The 26731-nt window shown below is 38.5% G+C and overlaps 1 protein-coding gene and 1 pseudogene across 2 annotated transcripts in view; one reads left to right on the top strand and one right to left on the bottom strand.

Moving 5' to 3' along the window:
• The window catches only part of FCHO2 (FCH domain only 2), a 139020-nt gene that overhangs the window by 39054 nt on the left and 73235 nt on the right, over positions 1-26731 (top strand). Inside the window, exons 6-8 of one of the 2 annotated variants that reach the window (XM_011959278.1) lie at positions 8364-8468; positions 17401-17499; positions 18566-18662. In XM_011959278.1, the coding sequence (XP_011814668.1) occupies positions 8364-8468; positions 17401-17499; positions 18566-18662 (301 nt within the window). The remainder of the gene's footprint in view (positions 1-8363; positions 8469-17400; positions 17500-18565; positions 18663-26731) is intronic. The other variant, XM_011959277.1, reaches the window with a different exon arrangement.
• LOC105524145 lies at positions 22082-22668 on the bottom strand (annotated as a pseudogene).

Below are 26731 nucleotides of genomic sequence, written 5' to 3'. Positions count from 1 at the left end.
CTCTGCCCTGGAAGCCCTACACTCCACTCGGAGTCTGGATGGACGCATGGGCCTGGGGCCCTGAAGCAGCCTCACTCTAACTTTGTGTTCACACTCCACATGTAAATGGAGTTCAGGCTGGGAGACAGGCAGAGGCCTAGAAGAACTAAAACAGTGTTTGTGGTGGAGAGGCAGGACTGGCCAGAGCCACAGACAGACGGTGATCCAGGAGGCTCAAAGAGAAGCCAAGTCAACTTTGTTATGATTTGATTTTTTTTTCTAAACTCTTGTACAAAACTGAAAAAAAATGCTATTTATATACCAGTAAAGTGTTAGGGACATGTATGGGGACAGTAAACAATAAGCACATGATGGAAATTACCTGTGGGGAGAAAGTAAGGGGAATGGGGCTGGAGCTGACCATATTCAAAATAAAATAATTACTTTAAAAAATGTAAGTCACAGGAGCAATTTACTCTTAGTAGATACTGTAACATTCATGCCCAACAGTGAATTGGTATGGGTTTCATATCATTAATGCAAATGTCTGTGATCTAAATTAGTTAAAACTTTCCAGAGGGTTAAAGTACTGCTGAGTTAAAGTACTGTTCTCTTTTGTGAACCCCAGTGGGCTTACCATAGTACCTAGTATGCCGTGACCACTCAAAAAATATATGGTGACTAGAGATTACACGTAAATAAATGATTCTGAGTCTTTTCATATAAACCAAAACAAGTTTAATGTAATGATTTAGATGCAATTAAAGGACTTTCTTTTTTTTTTTTTTTTCCTAGAGATGAGGTCTCCTTGTGTCACCCAGGCTGGAGTGCAGTGGTGGTATGATCATAGCTTACTGCAGCCTGGAACTGCTGAGCTCAGGCGATCACCTCATTGTCTCAGCCTCTTGAATAGCTGGGATCACAGGTGTGAATCACCAGGCCCAGCTCATGATTTCTTTTTTATTAAAATATTGAGCAGGAGTGGAGCATGTAGTTGTGTCCAAGGGTTGTGAGTTGGCTGAAATTCACCCTATACTTCACAGGGATGGACTTTGGTGGGATGGACTACTCAGAGGAAGGGATGCTTTTTTCTAATTGGTCTCCTCAGAGATGGCATCTTTGCTTGTGATATTAGATATTGTTAGTGGGTTCTCTGCTTTGTAATATATTTTGATCCAAGTCAGTTATTTTGGTCTATCATAAGGTTTTTATTAACATGAATGTAGATTGTTTTAAAAGTCATAGATCTTTGAATAATTTTTTTGTGACTTAACATAAATACTATAGCTATTATAACATAATTTGGTTATCATTCACTCATTCACAGACTTTTTTTTTTTTTTTCTTTTTTAAGATGGAGTCTCACTCTGTTACCCAGGCTGGAGTGCAGTGGCATGGTCTTGGCTCACTGCAATCTCTGCCTCCTGGATTCAAGCGATTCTCCTGCCTCAGCCTCCCAGGTACCTGGGATTACAGGCACGCGTCACCATGCCCAGCTAATTTTTGTATTTTTAGTAGAGATGGGATTTCACTATGTTGGCCAACCTGATCTTGAACTTCTGATCTCAGGTGATCCGCTGGCCTCAGCCTCCCAAAGTGCTGGGATCACTGGTGTGAGCCACCACACCTGGCCACAAGCCTTTATTTTTATAAAACACCACTTAGTAGGTACTCATGTTTGTGGACTGTTGACTAAGTACTTATTTTATATGTATATACTGGCTTCATGGATTGTACTATAAAAGTCATAGGCACTTAAAATGTTTTTAGTAATATATTAATAAATTTATAATGCTAAGGAAATGAACAAAACTTAGATTTGTTTTATTATCATAGGTAGTGTATTAAAGCCACTCTTTTGCTTATGAGAAGAAAGTAGCTATTACTTTTAAAGCACAGTTTCCTCTTAAGAACAAATGCTCCAACTTCCCTTTTATTTTAATTAATTAGTGAGTTAAGTAACTAGTGAATTAATTTTTCAAGACAGGATTTCTCTCTGTTTTCCAGGCTGGAGTGCAGTGGCACAATCACGGCTTACTGTAACCTTGAACTCCCAGACTTGAGCAATCCTTCCACCTCAGCTTCCAGAGTGGCTGGAACTACAGGCATGTGCCACCATGCACAGCCAATAAAAAAAAAAAAGATTTGTAGGCCAGGCATGGCGGCTCATGCCTGTAATCCCAGCACTTTGGGAGGCCGAAGCAGGTAGATTACCTGATGTCAGCAGTTCAAGACCAGCCTGGCCAACATAGTGAAACCCCGTCTCTACTAAAATACAAAATTAGCCGGGTGGGTGGTGGATGCCTGTAATCCCAGCTACTTAGGAGGTTGAGGCAGGAGAATCTCTTGAACTGAGGAGGTGGAGGTTGCAATGAGCCAAGACTGCACCACTACACTCCAGCCTGGGCAACAAGAGTGAAACGCAGTCTCAAAAAAAAAAAGGCTGGGGGCAGTGGCTCACGCCTGGAATCCCAGCACTTTGGGAGGCCGAAGTAGGCGGATCACCTGAGATTGGGACTTTGAGACCAGCCTGACCAACATGGTGAAACCCCGTCTCTGCTAAAAATACAAAATTAGCCAGGCGTGGTGGTGCGTGCCTGTAATCCCAGCTACTTGGGAGGCTGAGGCAGGAGAATCTCTTAAACTCAGGAGGCGGAGGTTGTGGTGAGCCGAGATCATGCCATTGGACTCCAGCCTGGGCAACAAGAGTGAAACTCCTTCTCAATAATAATAATAAAAAAATTGTAGACACAAGGTCTCGTGTTGCACAGGCTGGTCTCAAAATCCTACTCTCAAGCCATCCTCCTGCTTCGGCCTCCCAAAGTGGTGGGATTACAGGCATGAGCCACCACACCTGGCCCAACTTCCTTTTAATAATGACTTTACAAAAGTTGTCACTTTTTTATGATGAGGCCATTTACTTTCTATAATTCTACCCTAAGAATTTATAGCATTACTAACTCAGCATAATATGTTATTTAGAAAGTTGTTTTGACTTAATAATTTAGTATTGTGTAGCTGTTTCTTATGAAAGATGTGTCTTGCTTTCAAAAAATATGCATGTTTCTGGTGGGACATGGTGGCTCATGCCTGTAATCCCAGTGCTTTGGGAGGCCAGGGTGGAGGGATCGCTTGAGGCTGGGAGTTTGAGACCATTCTGGGCAACATAGTGAGACCCCATCTGTACAAAAGGTTTTTTAAAAAATTAGTCAGTGTGAGATTGCGCCATTGTACTCCAGCCTGGGCCTACAATAGCAAGACTGGTGGTGCATACCTGTTGACCTAACTACTCAGGAGGCTAAGGCAGGAGGAGGATTGCTTGAGTCCAGGAGGTTGAGGCTGCAGTGAGCCATGATTGCACCACTGCACTCCAGCCCAGATGACACAGTGAGATCCTGTCTCAAAAAAAAAAAAAAAAAGAAAACAAATTTATTTATTAGTGCTTCTTTTGTCTCTTTTGTCAGTTTTCTAAGATGCTTCTCTATTTCTTTTTTCTTTCATTTTTTTTTATCCCTATCATCTTGTATAAAGATGCTTCTTAAAGTTGATTTGTAATTTCCTTAAGATTCTGTCTCTGGCATATCAATTTTACCTTTCAAGAGTGAGAGCTAAGCTGGGCATGGTGGCTTATGCCGGTAATCCCAGCACTTTGGGAGGCCAAGGCAGGAGCTCAGGAGTTCAAAACCAGCCAGGACAACAGTGAGATCCCATCTCTACAAAAAAAAAAAAAAAAAAAAAAGTTAGCCAGGCATAGTGGCATGTGCCTATGGTCCTAGGTACTTGGGAGGCTGAGGTACTTGAGCCCAGTAGTTTGAGGCTACACTCTAGTCTGGGTGACAGAGTGATACCCTGTCTCAAAAAAAAAAAAAGAAAAAAAAAGCTGATTGAAAAAATATGTTAGAACTTAAAAAGAGGACCTTCTTTCTTCATGCTTTCAAATAAGAAATAACATTTTATAATTTCCTAATATCAGAGGGTATGCTTCATAAAACTTCTTTGTTTAGAATTTTGATTTAGATTCAGCCGTTAACCTTTGAGATAAAGATAATAGTTTTATAGCCAGAAGTAGTGAACAAATAAGTGCTGAATGTATAGACCAGGATTTATGAAAATATGCTGGTGTAAAAGCCTTAATAGTTTTATCCCTCTTGACTCAGTAGAGATTTGAGTAGCAAAATTAGTTAGAATTCTAGAGACTACTTGAGTATAGGAAGATGAAATTATTCAGGATCTTCCCTCCATCTCTTAAAAGCCTATAATGTGTGATGCATAGTGTTATAAAATAATTACTTTGTTTATACTTTAGAAATACATGTCTTTTATAAGTAGTAATGTTCCTCCATGCAGTCATCCTTTATTTCTATTAGGTTATAAATTTCTTGTTAGTGAGAACCTATCATTGTATTGTCCATAACACAGCATATATATTTACTTGGAAAATAATCATAGCAAAATATTATTTGAATTCTTCCACTTCATTAATAAAAGAAAATTAGTTTGAGTTTCTTTTAGCTATAGGCTTTAGAATAGATGCTTACTTTTTAAAATGACTTATTCAAATATTTTTCTGATTTGCTATTATATTATGAAGTGATACTTTGCATGCAACAGTAAATAAATGTTTAGTTCCTAACCTATCACCATGCTGGGAACTATTGAAGTTATTAAAGGCTAAATGTATGTTATTGTTTCCGTCTTCAAGAAGCTTTGTTTTTCTTGGAGAGCCAAGACATTAAATAGTACAGAACAAGAAGTTAGAGAGAGGGTTGAATGGTAAGTTGAGAAGGTGTGGTATCTTATTTTGTACACAATCTATAAAAAGAAAACCTGCTAGGTGTTTGTCTCAAAAGAAATTGCTATTAAAAGAAATTTATTTTTTAAAAAGTAATTTATTTCACACAGTCTTTCCCATTATATTTTATTTTTATGGTATTTGTTTTTTTGTTTTTCGAGTCAGGGTCTCTGTTGTTCAGGCTGGAGTGTGGTGGTGCTATCATAGCTCACTGCAGCCTTGAACTCTTGGGCTCAAGTGATTCTGCCTCAGCTTCTTGAGTAGCTGGGACCACAGGTGTGTGCCACTGTGCCTGGATAATTTATTTTATTTTATTTTAATTTTGGAGAATGGGGTCTCACTGTATTGCCCAGGCAGGTTTCGAACTCCTGGGCTCAAGCTATTCTCCGCCTCTGCCTTCCTAAGAGCTCGGGTTACAGGCGTGAGCCACTGCACCTGGCTTATTTTTTAAAATTTTTTACTGTATTTTATTTTTTAGTTTTTAAAATTTTTGTAGAGACAGGGTCTTACTTTGTTGCCCAGTCTGGTCTTGAACTCCTAGTCTCAAGTGATTCCTCCTGCCTTGGTCTCCCAGAGTGCTGGGATTATAGGCATGTGCCACCATGCCCGCCCAGTAAATTACTTTTAAAAGTATAGGCACAGTCATTATAATTAGGTAGTTTTGGAATTTTCCAATTTTATGGGTCTCCTTTTGACTTGTAAATATCTCTATTAGGAATGATTACAACTTGTCTTTATCAACAGCTGGCATATAAATTGTTAAGCAATAATTTAATGAGCAGCAGAGAAAAAGAAAAAAGTAGGTATCAGGATGAGGTATTAGGAACAAGCAAAGAAGGGGCTTTCAGTAGGGTTACATCATTTTGCTAGGCTGTGTCATTAAAAATCACTCTGAAGTCCCAGTGCAGTGGCTCATGCCTGTGATCCCAGCACTTTGGGAGGCCTAGGCGGGTGGATCATTTGAAGTCAGGAGTTCGAGATCAGCTTGGCCAACTTGGTGAGTGAGACCCCATCTCTACTAAAAATACAAAAATTAGCTGGGCGTGGTAGTTTGCACCTGTAATTCCAGCTACTTGGGAGACTGAGGCAGGAGAAGTGCTTGAATCCAGGAGGCAGAGGTTGCAGTGAGCCAAGATTGCACCATTGCACTCCAGCCCGGGCCGTAGAGTGAGACTCCATCTCAAAAAAAAAAAAAAAAAACAAAAAGAAAAAACCAACAACAACGAAAAAACCAACAACAGAGTTTCCGACAGGTTTTGCAATTGCTCTTATACTTACTGAAAATACAGGTATTAGAAGAACAAACTAAAATTTATTTGCATAAAAAAATCCAAAAGGAAACCCGTATTAAGCATGCCATTATAATTGTTTTTAAAATAAATTCTAGCAAACTTGGTTATCTGGGTTTCTTGCGAAGGTACTCGGTAAACTGTCCATTTCATTTAGCTGTTATGTATTTGAACAGGGGCAGGATATTAGAGGATTCCAGTACAGTAACTGGTATAAAATAATGTCAGCTGTGTGGAACTGGGAAAAGAGTAAAACAAAAAAATCTATAGGAGCAAACTGGAAAATTGTTACAGGTTTTAGTCACTTTCACTAGGGATAGACAGATCAGTACAACTCAGTAACTCGGTTATATCTTTATATAACAGCAAAATATGATGATATATTTTCTTGATGACATTTCTTGTTAGAAACCATAATAAAAGCAGGCACTATTTATTTTTAAATTTAACTGTATGCCAGACCCTGTTCCAAGAATTGTATATAACTACATTTCATTACTACCACAACTTGAAAAAAAAAAAAGGTGATATTGTTCCCTTTCTAGGAATGAGAGAACTGTATAAGTTTCTAAGACAAGGTCAGTTGGGTAGTACAGTGCTGAGATTTCACTTTCCTTGGTTTCAGTTACCCACTGTCCAATATAGTAGAATATTGAGAGAGAGACCATATTCACATGATGTTATTACAGTATGTTGTTATAATTGTTATATTATTGTTAATCTCTTACAGTGCCTAATTTATAAATGAAACTTTATCATAGTTATGTATGTATAGGAAAAAAATGGTATATAATATAGAGTCTGTACCATCCACGGCTTCAGGCATCCACTGGGATCTTGGAATGTATTCCCCATGGATAAAGGGGCAGTAGTGTAAATGGCAGAGGCAGAATTTCAATCGAATTTCTTCTGGCTCCAAAATCAGCTTTGTTTACATTTCATGGTAAAGTGGCATCCTATATTCTTTAAGAAGGCAGGAAAGTACAAAACATATATACTTAATATAGTATAAACAGTTATATTTTAGAGAGAGAACAAAGTTGCTTGTTTAGAGAGTAGGACTATATGTACCTCTTAACCAAGCCCAAATCCCAGGGTAAACCCAGTTTTCTCTTTGTAGCTTTTGTTTTTAGATTCCTGATCGTGGCTAAAGATAATTACATATTGGTACTGATCAGCTTTAAACAAATTAAGTATTTTACAGCTTTCTTTGGACCTCAGTGGCACTTAGCAATACTTTTACTCATCTAGTCATGACCTGTTGCATCCTCCACAATTACGGTTGGAAACTTTTTTTGTTCTCCTTAAGCTCCCAACCCTACCCTACTGTTTCTCACTCATACTGGACCCATCTGTTACCTAGTCAAGAAAATGGGGATTTTTATATCTTGAAATCCTACAGCTTGTCTTTCTTTGATCTCCTTTAAACTCTTATTTAGTCCAGCCACATCCTTCCATCTTCCTGTATCCAAGTTGATTAGACCTTTGAGAATATCAAGCTTCTTGATAGCTGTGTATATGCTTCAACCTACAAACTATACATAATCTTTTCCTTTCTCAGATGCCTATCTTCTTATAATTTACCCTAACATCTGTGGCTGTGTTACTTTATTCCAGTTTTGTTTATATATAGGTTATACAGTGCTGCTTAATTTTTTAAATTAAATAAGTAACTTTTATAAAACCAGAACTATATTATTGTAACAGTTTTGTTTTTTAAGTCTTGAAAAAATAGGCAAAAATTAAAAACAAGTTTCTGTATTTGCTGGAGCATAATGGAAGCTGAGAAACATCAAGGAAAACAGTCTTCACAACTTTCGAGATCGGTTTATAGTATTTAATCAGACATTGAATGAAATATATGTATGCTGTGAGAGGAAAATTCACAGCTGCGAAAAGGAGTGTCAAGCGGGTTCTGGTGGTTTTGTGACATTTTTGTATGTTGTCTGGAAGTTTCTCTCCGACACTGTGTTAACATATCTTAGTAACACTTTAGCATTATGTAATTATGTAATCTTAGTCTGGGATTTAAAATGAGAGTATTTTAACTTTTCAAAGCATATTCCATCAAACAGAAAAGACAATCAGTGTTTAATTCCTGACTTTTTGGCTGACTGTAACAATAACAATAAAAAAAGACTAACAAGGGCCTCACAACAGGTATCAAAGTTAGTTATATGTCATATTGAACTCTTAAAATGTATTTTAATTTGTTATTTATATTAACTTACATTAGGAAAGAGAAAAGGTCACTGCACAGTTAAAAGTGTTGGTTTTCTTTCTTTTTTTTTTTTTTATTACAGGCAGCTGTTAAGTCTAAGAAAGCTACAGATACCTATAAACTCTATGTGGAAAAATACGCATTAGCAAAAGCTGATTTTGAACAGAAAATGACAGAAACAGCTCAGGTTGGTATTTTAAGGTTTCAGATTGGAAACAGGGCATTTATATTTGTGTATATTGATTAATTTTTTCTCTTATATAATTTTTTAGTGTTAGAAATTTTAAAATGCACAATCTCAATGTTTTAATGATGCTGTTTTAAAAATACATGTCTTGTTTTGGAGATTGAGGACCAAGATGCAATAATTATAATGTCATAAGGAATTATACAGGTAGATCAGAAGAGCCTGTATAAAGATAATTGGGGAAAATGAGGGCATTGGTACATGATGAAGACAGTGCTTAAGAAGCATTAATAAGAAAACTGGAAGTGACTTAGTACTGAGGCTACAGCAGTCAATAAAACAACCCAAAAAACCCCTGGTCTTAAATAATTTACATATTATTGAGGGAAGACAGACAAAAATGTCTGCCTTCCATTAGCTTGGGATAAATTATATTTGGTGTAGTGTTCTCAGAACCTTAATTAAAGGCCTCGTTTAAGGTGGCTGCCTTTTAGGACTCATACCTAACATTTCCACTCTCCACTGCCCCTGCTTCTTGTCCTTTTCCTTGTTTTATTTTCCTGCCTAGCACCTATCGTGATCTTACATACCAATACTTTTATTCCTGTATCAATCAGGTCAGAGTAAGTATGCCGAGGTGACACAAGGCCCCAGAAATCTCAGTGGCTTGCAATATCAAAGGTTTATTTCTTTCTCAGGCTGCATGTTCATTATGGGTTGGCTGCAGCTATTTTACATCGTTTTCACTGTAGTCCTGAGGCTGGTGGATAAATCCCTTTTTGGAATGTTCTTAGTTATGTCTGAGGGGCCAGAAACATAGTGAAGCACATGGGCTCTTTTACCTATATTTTTTTATCTGTTTTTCTCCACTAAAATTTAAGTTAATGAGAGCAAGGATGGATTTGTTTTGTTTACTGCTATATCCTCAGCATTTAAAATAGTTCCCAGATCATGGTAGGCACTTAGTATGAAAGAAGGACTTTGTGAATTTGAATTTTTGGACTCTAGGTCTTCATTATGTCTTCCCCTTTGAGGTAGTGAACAACTCATATCTTAGAAAGCAATGTCTTGCATACTTGTGTGCATGTATGTGCATATCCGTCTTTTTACCCACAATGGCATAGGCTCTGTTAGATGCTGGTGTGTATATAGTACATCTGTAAATAAGACAGATATCTCCGTGCTTGAGATGGCGTTTACAGTGTAGAGGAGGGAGGCAGACATTAAATACATGCTTAAATATAAAGTTATAAATTAGTACAAGTATTGCAAAGGAAAATAATAGGCTTCCATGAGATAGAATAATAGGAGTGACTTAATTTGGATTAGGGAGTCAGGAAAGGCCTTTTAAGATAAGTGACGTTTAAAACTGGGACTTGAAGAATGAGTAAGAATGAAGCAATAGGGTAAGAGTGTTACAGGCTTTGGGGATCACGAGTATGAAGGCCCAGAGGATACAAAAGAACAGTTACATTCTGGAAAGTAAAAAATGCTTACTAAACCTGAGTAAGGGAAAATGGTAGTGAGAAATGAGGTTGACTTGTTATGCAAGGACCAGGTTTTATAAGGTTGGTGCAAAAGTAATTGCAGTTTTTGCCATTACTTTTAATGGCAAAAGAATTTAGGTTTTCTTCTAAGAGCAGCTAGAAGCCGCCTAAGGGTTTTAGGCAGGGATGTGACATGATCTGGTCTACATTTAAAGATAATTCTGGCAGTTTAGTGAAGAATTGATTAGAGTATGGCTAAAGGAGAATCAAGAGTCCAGTTTGGAAGTCAGTATAGTAGTCAGGTGAGAAGAATGCAGGCCAACATAGTGGTCTTAGAGAAGGAGAGAAGTGAATGCATTGGAGATGGCAGGGATGGGATGGGTTGAGGAATTCTGCAGATCAGGATCCCTTCCAGGTTTTAGCTTGTTAAATCTATGTGGAAAGAGATGAATAGGGAAGATTAGATGAAGAACTGTTAGTTTGATGGAAGGAAGGGATCAGATGTTCAATTTTGAACATGTTAATTTTAAGACGCCTATGAGATAATGTAATTGGTGACATCAGGAGAGCAGTTTTAGGGGAGCCAAGTAATCTGGACCGGACATAATGTCCACAGTTCCTTATCCACAATTCTGAATCTGAAGAGCTCTGAGTTATGCTATGTATATTTTCCTTTAGAAATATTAATGTGTTTGATAAACAGATGCCACTACAGATCCTGCTGGTAGTATTATGAATGAAGTATATGGCATTCTAAACAATGCTATATATCTTTATTTAAAAAATAAGGGAAGAAAAGGAATTCCAAAACTCACCAGGTCCCAAAAGTTTTTAATAAGGATCATGAGACCATATAAAATAGGGTGTTCTCAGTACACAAAGCCATGATGACATCACTTTTAGTTAGAGTGTGGGGAAGAAAGGGCCTCAGGGCCAAGCTCTGAGAGACTCATTATTGAGATTTTAATAGAGGAAGCCAAAGAAGAAAGAAGAAAACTGGAAGTGTAATGTCATGGTAGCTGGACAAAGAAGCTTCAAGAAGGAAAGGTTTAAGTAGTTGTCTTAAAGAAGTCTTCAAGTCTAGTGAGATAGAAAGTTTCAATTTCTGTAGCAACTGAGGTCATTACAGACTTCAGCAAGTGCTGTTTTGTCTTTTAAATCATTAGGAGCATTTATAAGGCTTGATATGTTAATTTCACATTAAATGATTAGTCTCTATCAGCTGAGCATTTGCTGTTTTGTTAATTTTTAAAATTGGAATAAATAGGATTTGCTATAGTCAGAGATTTTTGTTTGTTGATGTTACTTTATAAAAAAGAATGTTCGGCACGTTTTTCCGTTTCCTTTTCTTGTTCTGCTTCCCCATTACATTGTTTTTCAAAATGGCATTTTAATTGTTCATCCTGCCTTTCTGTTTTTTTTGTTTGTTTTTTGTTGTTTTTTGAGACAGGGTCTCACTCTGTCAACCAGGCTTGAGTTCAATGGCACGATCTTGGCTTACTGCAACCCTTCTGCCTCCCAGGCTAGTGACCCTCCCACCTCAGCCTCCTGAGTAGCTGGGACTGCAGGTGTGCACCATCATGTCCGGCTAATTTTTGTATTTTTAGTAGAGACAGGGTTTCACCTGTTGCCCAGGGTGGTCTCGAGCTCTTGGGCTCAAGCGATCTGCCCAGCTCAGCCTCCCAAAATGCTGGCTGGGGTTACAGGCACCATGCCAGCCCATTCTGCCCTTTTAAAGATGGGGACATTAATTTATTCGAGCAAATGTGTGACCATGCTGCTTTTAAATAAAGATGATGGCATACCTTACTAATGTGTGTATATTTGTTCTTTCTCAAGATCTTAGAGATCTCTGTTTCTGTCTCTCCCTCTCTGTCATACTCGTACAGCTGCAGAATAGGTTAATTATTGTTTCTTCATAGAGAATAGACTTTAATTTGGGTTATTTTAGAAGGGAAAGTAATCCTTTTACTTCTCCACTTAACTATTTTTCCAGGCCACCTGGGTTGACCAGTCTCAGTGGGAAAGAAAGAACCAGACAGTATAGTGAGAATCAAATTTGGGTGGTAGGACCTGTATTTACTAGTGGGAGAAGATAATTGAGTCTCTAGGGTGAAAGAGGTTAGATTTTAGAGTATTTGTGATTTAAGTTTTCAAAATTTAGGTTTAGAATAAAAATGATCGAAATTGTGACTTTTTATGCTCATGCTTTTACCACTATTTAATGAGACTTGAAACAGAATATGGAGATTTTGTTTACTTTAAAGCAGTGAGATAGCTAGTTTATGGAAACTTTGAGATTTGTTAATCAGTACTCTCAGATGAAAGATTATTAGAATTAGAGTACTTTTATATATCTTTAGTGGCTGACAAGATAGTATAGTCATGTGTCGCTTAACAATGGGGATACACTTTAAAAAATGTCATTAGGCAATTTTGTCATTGTGTGAACATCATAGAATGTACTTATGCATGACCAGGCATGGTGGCTCATGCCTGTAATCCCAGCACTTCTGGAGACTGAGGCGGGCGTATCACCTGAGGTCAGGAGTTCAAGACTAGACTTCCTAATGTGTTGAAACCCTGTCTCTACTAAAAATACAAAAATTAGCCAGGCATGGTGTTGCACGCCTATAATCCCAGCTACCTGGGAGGCTGAGGCAGCAGAATTGCTTGAAATGGGAAGCAGAGGTTGTGGTGAGCCGAGATTGTGCCACTGCACTCCAGCCTGGGCAACAGAGTGAGACTCTGTCTCACAAAAAAAAAAAAAAAAAAAAAGAGAGAGAGAGAGAATGTACTTACTTACATAAACCTAGATGGTATAGACTACTACAGACCTGGCTATATGGTGTAGTCTGTTGCTTCTAAGCTACAAACCTGTACAGCATGTTACTGTACTGAATACTGTAGGCAGTTATAACAAGATGGTATTTGTGTATTTAAACATAGAAAAGATACAGTAAAAATACAGTATAAAAGATTTAAAATGCTGCACCTGAGTAGAACACTTATGTTGAATGGAGATTGCAGGACTGGAAGTTGCTCTGGTTGAGTTGGTGAGTCAGTAGTGAGTAAATGTGAAGGCCTAGGACATTACTGTACACTGCTGTAGATTTTAGAAGCACTGTAGATTTAGGTTATGTTAAATTTTATTAAAAATAGTTTTCTTCCTTCAGTAATAAATTAACCTTAGCTCACTGTAAGTTTAGAAACAAAACATTTTTTAAACATTTTGACCCTTTTTTGATGACATCTTAAAGTAGAAACACATTGTACATTTGTACAATAATATTTTCTTTGTATCCTTACTCGATCAGCTTTTTTTCTGTTTAAAACATTTTTTTTAACTTCTAAAATCTTTTTCCTAAAAACTAAGATACAAACATGTACAGTAAACATGGGCATACATAGGCTTAGTATCATTAGGATTGCTCTTTTGTCTGTACATCTTATCCTACTGGAAGGTCTTCAGGGGCAGTAGCATGCATAGAATTGTCATCTCCGGCTGGACTTGGTGGCTCACACTTGTAATCCCAGCACTTTGGGAGGGCGAAGTGGGCGGATCACTTGAGGTCAGGAGTTCGAGACCAGCCTGGCCAACATGGTGAAACCTCATCTTTAATAAAAATACAAAAATTAGCTCGGCGTGGTGGTGTGCGCCTGTAATCCTAGCTATGCCGGAAGCTCAGGCATGAGAATCACTTGAACCCAAGAGGTAGTGGTTGCAGTGAGCTGAGATTGTGCCACTGCACTCCAGCCTGGGCGATAGAGCGAGACTCCATCTCAGGAAAAAAAAAAAAAAGTATCACCTATGATAACAAAGCCTTCTAGAATAACTCCTGAAGGATCTGCTGGAGGCTGTATTGCAGTTACTGTTTTTTCTAGTAAGTAGGAAGATTACACTCTAATAATAAAAAGTGTAGTAAATACATTTACCAGTAGCATAATTTATTATCAGGTATTATGTACTGTGTGTTAGGTGCTATGCAGTACTTTTATGTGACAGGCAGCACAGTAGGTTTGTTTATACCAGCATCACCACAAATGTGAGTAATACGCTGCACTACGTTATGGCAGCTATGATGTACTAGGCAATAGAAAGTTTTCATATCTATTATAATCTTTTGGTACCACTGTCATAATGTGGCATTAGTTGTTGACAGAAATGTCATTATGTGGCTCATGACTATACTTTCAAAAATTAATATAACAGGCTGGTTTGGTGTCTTAGGCCTGTAATCATCAATTCGGTGGCTTATGCTTTGGGAGGCCGAGGCAGGCAGATCACAAAGTCAAGAGATTGAGACCATACTGGCCAACGTGGTGAATCCCTGTCTACTAAAAATACAAAAATTAGTTGGACATGGTGGCAAGTGCCTGTAATCCCAGCTTCTTGGGAGGCTGAGGCAGGAGAATCACTTGAACCCAGGAGGCAGAGGTTGCAGTGAGCTGAGATCGCACCACTGCACTCCAGCCTGGTGACAGAGCAAGACTCTATCTCAAAAAAAAAAAAAAAAAAATTAATGTAACAGTACATGTGAACACAGTGAATTTGAAGTTGCAGGGGGTAAAGTGCCTATCTAATTTGTTCAAGAAAGTTCTTTTGTGTATCCTCAAGCACTTGAGACTGTATCCATTTCCCATTGCTGAATTACTCTGAGTTTAGTAGTCACTAATTTTGAGGAATTGTGATAGTTAGCAGTGTGCCCCTACCCCCAAAACCCCACAGTTTCAAAATTGCATCTGAATCATGCCTTGAGTTTCTCTGTGGATTCATATTTTAAGATATTTGTAAATAAATAATGATCTGCCTTGTTGAGTGTAGCTTTTTCAAAAGGGAATAAAGACGGTTTCCTCGGAATTAAGGGTCATTCAAATGAAATTAATGGCTATTTGTCTATGAGAAAATATCTTGTTCATTAAATTGCTGAAATTTAAGCTAAGGGCTATCCTTGTGCTAAATGGTCCTCAGTTCTTGAGAGTAATTCAGGATCTTGAAATACTGGTACTGTATTCTCATTGACTTGGTCAAAATTAGTCAATGACAAGCATTCCATTTTAACTCTGCCGTTCCTCATAAATCACATTGATTTAAGTTTTTGGGCTGTTGCAATACTGCCAAAACTAATTTCACCATTCTGGATTTTTTTTTAGAGGTTCTTACCATTTACACATTAGATATCATTTGGTTTGGGGATTTCTGGTCACCAAAGTGACTAAAGAAATTTAGATATTAAATATAGGGTCAGGGAATTTAATTTGATAAACTAGCCAGAGAAAAATAATAAGGCTTAGGTCCATTCCTTATAACTGATTTAATTTGGCAAAAAATGGATTACCAGGTTTGTACAATAGAAATGACGAATGTATTTTGTTTGAAAATGGATAACTCAGCATTTCCCAAAGCCTGTTTTGAGGGCTGTTAATTGTTCTGTGAGATATTAATAGATGTTCAGGGAAGAAAAAAACCAAAGTGTTGTGAGGTCAAAGAAATTTGGAAAATACTGGGTTAAGCAAAGTGAAACATGTGTCATTATTTCAGTATTTCTCAGAGCTTCTTTTTTTTCTCCAAAATGAAGTCTCACTCTGTCGCCCAGGCTGGAATGCAGTGGCGGGATCTCGGCTCACTGCAACCTCTACCTTCCAGGTTTAAGCAGTTCTCCTGGGTTCAAGCTATTCTCTGCCTGAGGCTCCCTAGTATCTGGGATTACAGGCACGCGCCACCATGCCTGGCTAATTTTTGTGTTTTTAGTAGAGACAGGGTTTCACCATGTTGGCCAGGTTGGTCTTGAACTCCTCATCTCATGATTGACCGGTCTTGGCCTCCTGGAGTGCTGGGATTACAGGTGTGAGCCATCGTGCCTGGCCTCTAGGAGCTTTTGATATATTTTGATATATTTATATATCAAGGCAAGGTAAGCAGCGGTTTTCTCTCTGGGGATATCAGAGTAACTTGGAAATGTTTTCCAAACAACATTCTCACCTCTTTCAGCCCCCATTCCCCAGGCAGTACTGGAGGATCTGTTTGTTTGGAAGTTTGAAAACATTCTCCATGTGATCTAACTCATCCTCACCTTTGATTGAGAACTGCTGAAATAGAGTATATAGGCTTTCCCAGTTTTCTTTGATCACAGTCATCTCTTTTGGGGATTGTATATTGTTATTTCTTTTTTTTTTCTTTTTTTGAGATGGAGTCTCACTCTGTTGCCCAGACTGGAGTGCAATGGCGCGATCTTGGCTCACTGCAACCTCCGCCTCCCGGGTTCAAGTGATTCTCCTGCCTCAGCCTGCCAAGTAGCTGGGATTACAAGTGCGCACCACGACGCCTGGCTAATTGTTCTGTATTTTCAGTGGAGATGGGGATTCACCATGTTGGTCAGGCTGGTCTAAAACTCCTGACCTTGTGATCTGCCTGCCTCGGCCTCCCAAAGTGCTGGGATTATAGGTGTGAGCCACTGTGCCGGGTGTATATTATTATTTCAAGGATTAGAAAGACATTTTGAAAATCTATGCACTAGATTATAAAGTCTTTGAAAGTAAACTGTAGTTTTTGCTTTGCCAACTAATTGTTTCTCAGTTTTTAAAACTTTTTTTTTTTTTGTAACACTATTCTCTTCTGGGTCTCCTAATATTCTGATCACAATTACAGATTTTAATGTGTAATAGCTCCAAATTCGGCTGGGCGTGGTGGCTCATGCCTGTAATCTCAGCACTTTGGGAGGCCGAGGCAGGTGGATCACGAGGTCAGGAGATCGAGATCCTGGCTAACATGGTGAAACCTCGTCTCTACTAAAAATACATAAAATTAGCCAGGTATGGTGGCGGGCACCTGTAGTCCCAGGTATTCGGGAGGCTGAAGCAGGAGAATGGTGTGAACCCGGGAGGCAGAGCTTGCAGTGAGCCAAGATGGTGCCACTGCACTCCAGTCTGGGCAACAGCGAGATTCTGTCTTAAAAAAAAAAAAAAAAAATCCAAATTCTAGAAAAGTTTGTGTTTACCTAAAACATGACATAACAAAAAGTTAACTTTTTGCAGTGCCATATTTCAGTTTACCTGCTAGACCTGTTTGTCTTGAGGCTTTGTTAAACATTGTGTAACAGTGGTAACTTGGAAAATTTGATTATATTGAGATGATTTCCTTTTTTTGGAGACGGAGTCTTGCTCTGTCATCCAGGCTCCAGTGCAGTGGCGTGATCTCGGCTCACTTCTCTTGCCTCAGCCTCCCAAATTGCTGGGATTACAGGCATCTACCACCATGCCTGGCTAATTTTTGCATTTTTAGTAGAGACAGGGTTTCACCATGTTGGCCAGGCTGGTCTCCAACTCCTGACCTCGGCCTCCCAAAGTGCTGGGAGAGATGATTTCTAAAAGCTCTTTTGATTCCAGAATATATATGTATGTACCTGTATATGTTATAAATCTATAACTTTGTATATGTTATCCAGAAATTTCAAGATATTGAAGAAACTCATCTCATTCACATAAAGGAAATTATAGGATCCTTGTCAAATGCTATAAAGGAAATTCATTTGCAGATAGGCCAGGTAAGTTTTTTTACTTTATGTTGAACTATTCATAAAAAATTTGTTTATTTATAGCTCTTTAAAAATATTTTCTCACTCTGTTCAAAGTTCATAATTATGTTACCAAATTTTTCCAGATAAAGAATATGTAAAGATAATATATTTACATGTGTTAAATATAAAATAAGCTGGATATTTTATCATTTGGCCACTGAGGATGATAATTCAAATTAATTTTTTAAATTAACTATATTCAGTTTTCTTTATATTTAATTTCTAAAGCTATCAACTTTTGAATTTTCTTTTTTCAAGCTTTACTATTTTTAAATTTAAAGCAGCAACTTTATATTAAATTATATAACTTTTACTTAGAAGTGTTCCACAAATATAAAAGGTTTAATGATGACAATTTGGGGTACATTGAAATATAGTAGAGAAAGATGGAATCTGTTATTCTTCAAACTGGCTAGGCATGGTGGCTCACACCAGTAATCTCAGCAGTTTGGGAGGATGAGGCAGGAAGATCACTTGAGCCCAGAAGTTCAAGACCAGCCTGGGCAACATAGCGAGACCTCATCTCTACAAAAAATTTAAAAAATACTTAAAAATTTTTAAATGTTAAAAAAGTTTTTTGTGTGTGATGGTGCGTGCCTATAGTCCCAGCTACTTGGGAGGCTGAGGTGGGAGGATCACTTGAGCCCAGGAGTTTGAGGCTGCCTTGAGCCATGACACTCAGCCATCTGGGTGACAGAGTCGGACTGTGTGTGTGTGTTTTTTTTAATCCAAAAGTATTTTTATTGTCTATATAAGTATTATAAGAATGATGTCTAGAATGCTTGAAGATGGGAACAGAAAGCTGCTTTGACTTCTAGGGGCGTGAGGTTGTGTGTTAAGGGGTTAATGTAAGTGATGGCTGGTCCCCACAGATCTAGTAACGCTGGAAGACAGGTAAATTAAAGTTCTCAAGGGCCTTGGGTCAAAAATACATATTTTGATGTAATTAATTTTAATTGTCTTGTGTAAGTTTTATCTGAAATACATTAAGAATGTGGAAAAAGAAAAAGTTATCTTTATTTCATTTTAATAGGTCCATGAAGAATTTATAAATAACATGGCTAATACTACAGTTGAAAGTTTGATACAAAAATTTGCTGAGTCAAAAGGCACTGGGAAGGAAAGACCTGGTAAGATGATAAACTCTGCAAGGAAACATTTTAAAATTTCCCATATAGTAACTAACATATTTGCCTTGAAATTCATGTGGGTAAGGGATAATTTTAAATTTATATCACATGTCTGAAGTTAAAAATATTTCCAAACTGTGAAATGGAGCCAACCCAAAAAATGGAGCATACCTAAAAATCTGTATAAAATCTCAGATATCATTATTTTTATGTCTGACGATACATTAAGATTTTTGTTTTGGCTTTTAGTGGTTAATACAGTGATTTAGTATTATTTAAAGTGGTCATAACATTTTACTAAATCTGTCACAGTTTTAGATTTTTCAAAATAGAGTGACCTACAGAAGACTATTTTAATAAAAGAAAGATTGGGTGAGAATATTGAATGCTCAGAACATTGAGACCAACGTAGAACCTTTCTTAAAATTTAATAACTTCTTTCTTTTCTCATTTATATATGCATTTAACAAATATATTTATTGATTTCTAACAATATACCAGACCCCATTCTAGAAATTGAGGGATATACCAGTGAACAAATGGATATAGGAATCCTGGCTCCCATTTTAATGAAAAAATGATTACAGAAGTTCAAATTCTACTTTTAATTGGCATGTTATAATGTATCAGATGTAATAAGTAGCCCATTCTCTTCCCTGCTCAGCATACTTACAGTCTTCCAGATTTGTTGAATGTATTTATTAGTTACTATATCATGTTCTTGCACGATACATGTTTCACTCGATAGGTGAAAATAATTCAGTGCATTAAAGAAGTTAAAATATGATATGGCATTTTGGAAAATGGGTAAATCATCTGTGAAGTTCGGGAGCCATATTTCCTCAGTACAGTTCATAGACCTAAGGCTTGAAAGCTAAATCATCTTTCATTTCTTCTTCACAAATTTCATTAAATTTTAAATCTTACTGATTCAGTTGTATTAGTATTTTTCCCTTCAGACTTTCTTTTCATGTTTTTTCTAGCTGCCTGATTAATTTGCAGATTTCATACTGGTACAGCAGATGTTTCTTCTCCAATCTATTTTACATGTTATAGCACACTCATCCTTTGCCTATACAGTTATGAACTTATAATTGTACCACTTACAAATCTTTAAATTTTCACTATTGATAGAATGAAAGTGGGATTCTGGACTTGGTTTCAGAGCCTTTAAGGATCTCGAGCTGACCAGACTTTAGTCTTAACTTACTTTCTTTCTTTCCTTTTTTTTTTTTTGTTTCAAGCACAAGTATTTGTTGATAATGTTTTAATGGAACAATAAGGCACAATCGTGGATTAAAACAGTTTGCTATACAGACAAAAGAGGGGAAAAGCTATAACCTTAGGAACTTTAAATATGCAAGTCAAGGAGCCTCTGAAGTACCTCTCTAGTAGATCAGTATCAGACATTCTTCCATTTTCACTTGATCACAAAGTCTGACTGATCCTTCATGAAGAATTTCTCATTCATTTGTATTTGAGCCATCCAACCCAGCTACTTCCCTGTTCTCCACCCTTTTCCATCACTTTGCAGTCGTATTTTTTTAGCAGTCCCCTTCCTAAAGAATTATGTACACATCTTCAGTAGTTTTCCAAAGCAAGGAAACAAGCAAGCAAGCAGGCAAGCAATGAATCAGAGAAAGTCAGCCAAGGGCAGATGTTTGGATAAACAGACTCATAGGGACATGCATTAGGATGGCAATAGCTTGATTCACTGAAGTCTAAACTTAGCTGACTTAGGCAGAAAATTTGCTGTGGCTTGCTCAAAGACCTGTAATGCCACCTTAGGTTGTGCTACTTGTGCCAGACCTCATTTTTAAGGGATTAGCAGTGGTCTATACAAGGAGCTAGGAAGCTAATGTAACCAGGCAGCTAATGATACAATAGTCAATGCGTTGGACATGTATTAGGAACTGACTGTGGCTTCCATCATTAACATTTGCCAAGTGTATAATTCATAAAGAATTTTGTGGCTGAGCATGGTGGCTTATGCCTGTAATCCCAGCACTTTGGGACGCTGAGGCAGGAGGATCACCTGACGTCAGGAGTTCAAGACAAACCTGACCAGCATGGTGAAGAGAACCCCCTCTCTACTAAAAATAAAAAATTAACCAGGTGTGGTGGTGCACGTCTGTAATCCCAGCTACTTGGGAAACTGAGGCGGGAGAATTGCTTGAACCAGGAGGCGGAGGTTGCAGTGAGCCAAGATTGTGCCACTGCACTCTAGCCTGGGTGACAGAGTGAGACTCCATCTCAAAAAAAAAAAAAAAAAAGAATTTTGTGCAAAACTTCAAGACACTGAGGAACCAATCTTTAAATATTTTGGACTGGGATAAGTTAACACTAATCTTTCTACTTGGAAATGTGAAGTGAAAAACATTCCAGTGCACATAACACTAAGGCATAAACCATGCTGTAAAGGTGTGAATGCGTGAGGCTTTATAGGGTGCCCAGCCTCCTTGATAAAAAGCCATGAAAAAGTCCCCAGGCATATTGTCAGAGAAGCCATTCTGGTAACGGTGTCCCCCAACTAAGCAAACCTGTAGGCATATTGCTATTTTTTGAATAGTCAACACTGCACTAACAAGAGGAGCCATGTAGGTACAAAGTTGAGAATCAGAGGCCAGAGGTAGAGTGATGTGGGCAAGCAACCTAGAAAACTTGACTCCACACCTCTCACCAAGGCCACCTTTCAAGATGGCGTTTCTCCACCCAGCAGCCCTTTGATGATAGAGTAGAATGCAGAGGATGGTCTCATACTTCTCAGAGAAGTGTTGGTTACCAAAAAGCTCCTGGAGAGGCAACGTCCCAGAGGCCCATTTAATAATGAAGGTAAATAAAAACTGCCAGACCCCTGAACTATCCTGCCAAATCAGAAATACATAGGGCATAGCTGTGCCAAGTAGAACAGAGGAGATTTTGGTGCTTAATGAAAAGCAGAAAGACTGCCAGACTAAGCGAACAGTATGTTGCATGACACAGAAGTACGAAGCAAAGGACATATGAAAAGGATGAAGAAGCATGATGGCAGACTTGCTGGAGGGAAGACAGTAGGGCTGCAGTCTACATCTGGTGAAAGAGCTTTGCTGGCTTGTTCTCGGCATGGTTCCCTCTCTCACTTTCTCAGACTGTATGGATATGTGGCATTCAGCAACAGAATGGGAAAGAAGATATTTATAAATGAAGAACTAGTGAATGGATACCGAACAGAAATAGAATGGGTGTACCATTCTGTAATGCCCTGTTTATGCACCAAAGGCAGGTTTGTGTTGTCAGAACATGTTTGGGGTTGTTATGCAACAGCAGTAGTACTTTGGGAGAAGGGGAATGATGGGGTGGAGGTGGGGTTGGTGGAAGGAGGACTTTCAGGTTCCAGTTCTTAAATACTAGACCGCAAGGAACAGTTTGGTCTCCGTCCTTTAGTGAAGAAATCAGATGCTCATTTTCTGTTCTACATCCACCTTCTCCAAAACCTTAACAAATTCTATGAAAGATATGGCACTGTCCCCATCCTGATCAGCCTCCTAAATGGTCCTATCTGTGATGCTGCCCAGCTGCTCATCTGAGATATTTACTCCGACCATCAAGCGTAGCACCTGTATCAGCTCATCACGGGAGCGCTTATCATCTTTATCGAACTCATATAGTCAAAAAGCAAAGTGCAGTTTGTTGCTTCGGCTGTTGAGTGGTTCGGGTCCATTCACATCTTTGCTCTTTTTGTTATCCTTAATGGGGTGGAAATGAGCCAAAGTTTGCGTGAATCCACGGAAGTTTACCCAGTCCTCTCCCTCTGGAAAGAAGGCATTGATGATTTGGTCCCCCAGTGGATCAATGACAAGTTCTGGAATCCTCAGGAAATCTTCTTGGCTGAGAGTGCCAGTCTCTCCTTTGTCCAGACTGGTGAACCGGCTATAGAGCAAGTGATTTGACTGTGGGAAAAGCTGAACTCCTTCTTGATCTCCTCTTGCTCTTCATCCCACGGTAACATGGAGGGCTGAGAACCCATCACCGTTGGGGAGCTCCTACGGGTGCAGTGGTGCCAGAAGCGATGGTGATAGGAGGGAAGGAGGGAGGGGGACAAAGGATAGGGGTCAAGAAGGGAGAGGGCAGTCTTAATTTTCTTTTATTCCTATTCAAGTATCTTCACTGAGGCCAACCTGAACTACTTGCTGTTTCCTGTACGTGCCTCCTTTTTTCCTTTAGTACTTTAGTTGTCCTTAATCCTTACTCTAGAAAATGCTGTATTCCACTGCTTTCCTACACCACATCTTTACATTTATGTGTTGAATGAATGAACTCTTTAAAGAGCCCGGTTATTATCTTTAACTTCTCCATCAAAGGTACCAGAGAACGTATATATTTCTTTCTTGCCTTGTTGCTGTCTACCATTAAATCTTAATAGTTTGTACCTGTGAAAAAGTTCTGTATTTGATTCATCTATTTTCTCTATTTGTAAGTGGTATGTTTTTGTTAAATGAATGAACAAATGGACATTTAATTAGGGTGTTAAGGTTGGAATGGAGTGGCTATTAGAAAATTTTTTAAGTGAATGCTAAATAATAATGGTTAATGTTTAGTGAGCTCTTACTCTGTGCCATGTACCATGCCAACCACTTTGTAGGCACACTTTGATTTTCAGCAACTTTTTGAAGTATGTACTATTATTTTCATTTTACAGATGAGGGAAATGTTCAGAGGTAATGTCGAGAGATTTGCCTAAGCTAGTACATGGCAGAACTGGGATTCACTTCTGGAATTTTTGATCCTGGATCAAAAATCAAGTCCCATGCTTTGGAAAAATTAGAACTAAGTGTGGATATGTTGACATAAATTTTAATTTGGAGAACGCCTTGAAATCAGGGGGACTTGACCTTAAATGTGAACCTAAACTGATGAACAATAACCTTTTTTCCGGGGGTCACAAACGATCCAGAGTATATTTAAGCATAAAGAAAGAATACAGAGAATGAGTTTGAAGTGGCTCTGTGTTTTTCTTAAAGTATTACACTAGAGAATAATTGGAACATTAAAATGTGTTCTGAATCAAGCCAATTTTTATTTTGATTGGCCATTTTTTGTGTGACTGTTTTTCTCTTCCCTGATGCAACTTTTCCCACTCTACTTTGGCTTCCTGGTCTCTTTTTACTGCTTTTTGCTTTTATATGCCAGTGTCATTTCCTAAGACACTGCTCAGCCAAGGGCTGATAAGTATGTGGCATGTGCTGCCTTATTCATGGCAGATACCATTACTAGATCATTGCATTCTTCCCTGAAGGAGACCTCAGTCTCTCTCATCTCAGTGTTGTAGGCAGTCACTGCCAATATTGAGTGTTGGTACTCATGTTGAAATCTGTTATCTCCAGCTTAGTTCAGTAGAGACTTTTTGTTTGCGAATGTCGGAAAGCCATATAAACAAGCTTAAGCAAAAATTCCATGCATTGGCTATTTTAACCTGGAAGCCTGGAATAGATTCAAGGTGCAAATAGATTTCCTCAGGACTTTGGTTCACTCTTTTCTCTCATTTTTGCTTGTCTTTACTTGGCTTCAGTTTATTAAGTTCCTACTGTAGACTTTTTCCTCACAACTGTCAAGGAAGGCATCAGCAGTCCAAACCTATATCCATTCAGTTTAGAACCCTAGTAGAACTTTTTTTTTGTAGTGTCGGCATATTAATTTCAGGGAAGGTTCTGCTTTTGTCACATGCTTATCTTTGAATAAATCTTTGTGTTTAGGATAGTAGGATATTATAATTGGTCAGCATAGGTCACATGCCCAGATCATGGAGAAGCAGGATTTGTATTCTGAAAGGGATAATGGAAATGTCTTTTGAACAGGCAAAAATTACTACTGTAGTACATTGTAGAATCACAGTACAAAGATACCAAACCCCAAAATATAATGTTTTAGAACTACAGTAGGTTGTATATGTGTTTCAAGTGTAGGATTTAATCATGTTATTAATGTTTAAATAATTACAAATAACAGTATAAGAGGCAGGAATTTACATTATCATTAGATAAAACTAGAAGATAAAAGTTACATAATTTGGTTTGTCTAATAATCATGGAGTTTTATTGCATAAAGGGACCTTAAAAGTAATGTAGTCCAAGACTGGGTGTAGTGGCTCATGCCTGTAATCCCAGCACTTTGGGAGGCTGAGGCAGGTGTATCACCTGAGGTCAGGAGTTCGAGACCAGCCTGACCAACATAGTGAAACTCCATTTCTATTAAATGCAAAAATTTGCTGGGAGTGGTAGTGTGTACCTGTAATCCTATTTACTTGGGAGGCTGAGGCAGGAGAATTGCTTGAACCCAGGAGGCAGAGATTGCAGTGAGCTGAGATTGCATCATTGCACTCCAGCCTGGGCAACAAGAGCAGAACTCCCATCTTTAAAGAAAAAAAGGTAATGTAGTCCAAACACATTTATTTAACACACATAAATATGTTGGAACTTATCAAATATATGCCACTAATTTCCTTTAATATAGACTTACAGGTGAATTAAAGTTTTGTCAGTTCTTAGAAATTTTGCTAACTCAACATACGGCGATTACTGAACCCTTGTTCATCATAATGTCCTACTTTTCAATCTACTCGTTCATTCTCTATGAAGAACTCAACAAATACACAGTTACTATAAATTCCTTTCTGTTGGTTAGGTGATAACTGTATATTGGGAATTACCTTTAAGCTCACTACTTGATTCCTTTTGAATTCTGGATATTTAGATCATGTTTCTTTTTTCTTTTTCTTTTTTTTTTTTTTTTTGAGACATGGTCTTGCTCTGTCACCTAAGCTAGAATGCAGTGATGCAGTCATAGCTCACTGTAACTTCAACCTCCCAGGCTTCAAGCGATCCTCCCACCTCAGCTTCCCGAGTAGCTGGGACCACAGGCATATGCCGGTACACCCCACTAATTTTAAAAAATTTTTAGTGGAGACGGGATCTCACTATGTTGCTCAGGCTGGTCTGGAACTCCTGAACTGAAAAAATCCTTCTGTCTCAACCTCCTAAAGTGCTGGGATTACAGGTGTGAGCCACTGTGCCTGGCTCATGTTTATTTTGTTGTCTGTGGTATAGTGCAGTGGTTTGTGACCTGCTCTTTGCTAGCAGTGAGACTTTTGTTTTTTCTTATTTTTAATTTTTTTTGGAGATGGAGTCTCGCTCCGTTGCCCAGGCTGGAGTGCAGTAACACGATCTCGGCTCACGGCAACCTCTGCCTCCTGGATTCAATCTATTCTCCTGCCTCAGCCTCCTGAGCAGCTGGGACTACAGGCGCCCACCACCACGCCTGGCTAATTTTTGTATTTGTAGTAGAGACGGGGTTTCATCATATTGGCCAGGCTGGTCTCAAAATCCTGACTTCATTATCTGCCCGCCTCGGCCTCACAAAGTGCAGGGATTATAGGTGTAAGCCACTACGCCTAGCCTAGCAGTGAGACTTTTAAACCTCAGTGCCCTCATCTGTAAAGTGGGGATAATAATAGTAACTGCCTCATGGGGCTGTTGTGAGATTTACATGAGATAATCTAACATTTATTAATAAATACGGTTTTCAAAAATGATAACATTTCTCATGAATAAGTAGCCACTAATGTAGTTTCATTATAAATTTAATTTTACTGGCCTTAAGATATACGAAGTCATGTAGAAAATACATATAACTAGATGGTAGGAGGTAGTAGGGAAGCCAAGAACAGTGATGACATGGGCTTTCCTAGAGTCACTAGGCTTTAGGCAGCTGTTTCAGGACCCCCAAAAGAGTCATAGAACTAGGACTTTTAAACAGTCCTAGAACAAACTAAGTGGTGGGGGGGTGAAGTGGAAGGGATAAATATTATTTCCCTGGTTGAGTTGCTATGGGTGACTAACTGCAGCTCTTTCATATGTTTTGTTGTTTGTTTTTTCTTTTTTGAGACGGAGTTTCACACTTGTTGCCCAGGCTGGAGTGCAATGGCGCAATCTCGGCTCACTGCAGTCTCTGCCTCCCGGGTTCCAGCGATTCTCCTGCCTCAGCCTCCGGAGTAGTAGCTGGGATTGCAGGGGCCCACCACCACACCCAGCTAA

Source organism: Colobus angolensis, unplaced genomic scaffold (assembly GCF_000951035.1).
Source record: "Colobus angolensis palliatus isolate OR3802 unplaced genomic scaffold, Cang.pa_1.0 Scaffold49, whole genome shotgun sequence".
NCBI classification, from domain to species: Eukaryota; Metazoa; Chordata; class Mammalia; order Primates; family Cercopithecidae; genus Colobus; species Colobus angolensis.
This window is presented reverse-complemented; position numbering and strand designations above follow the sequence as displayed.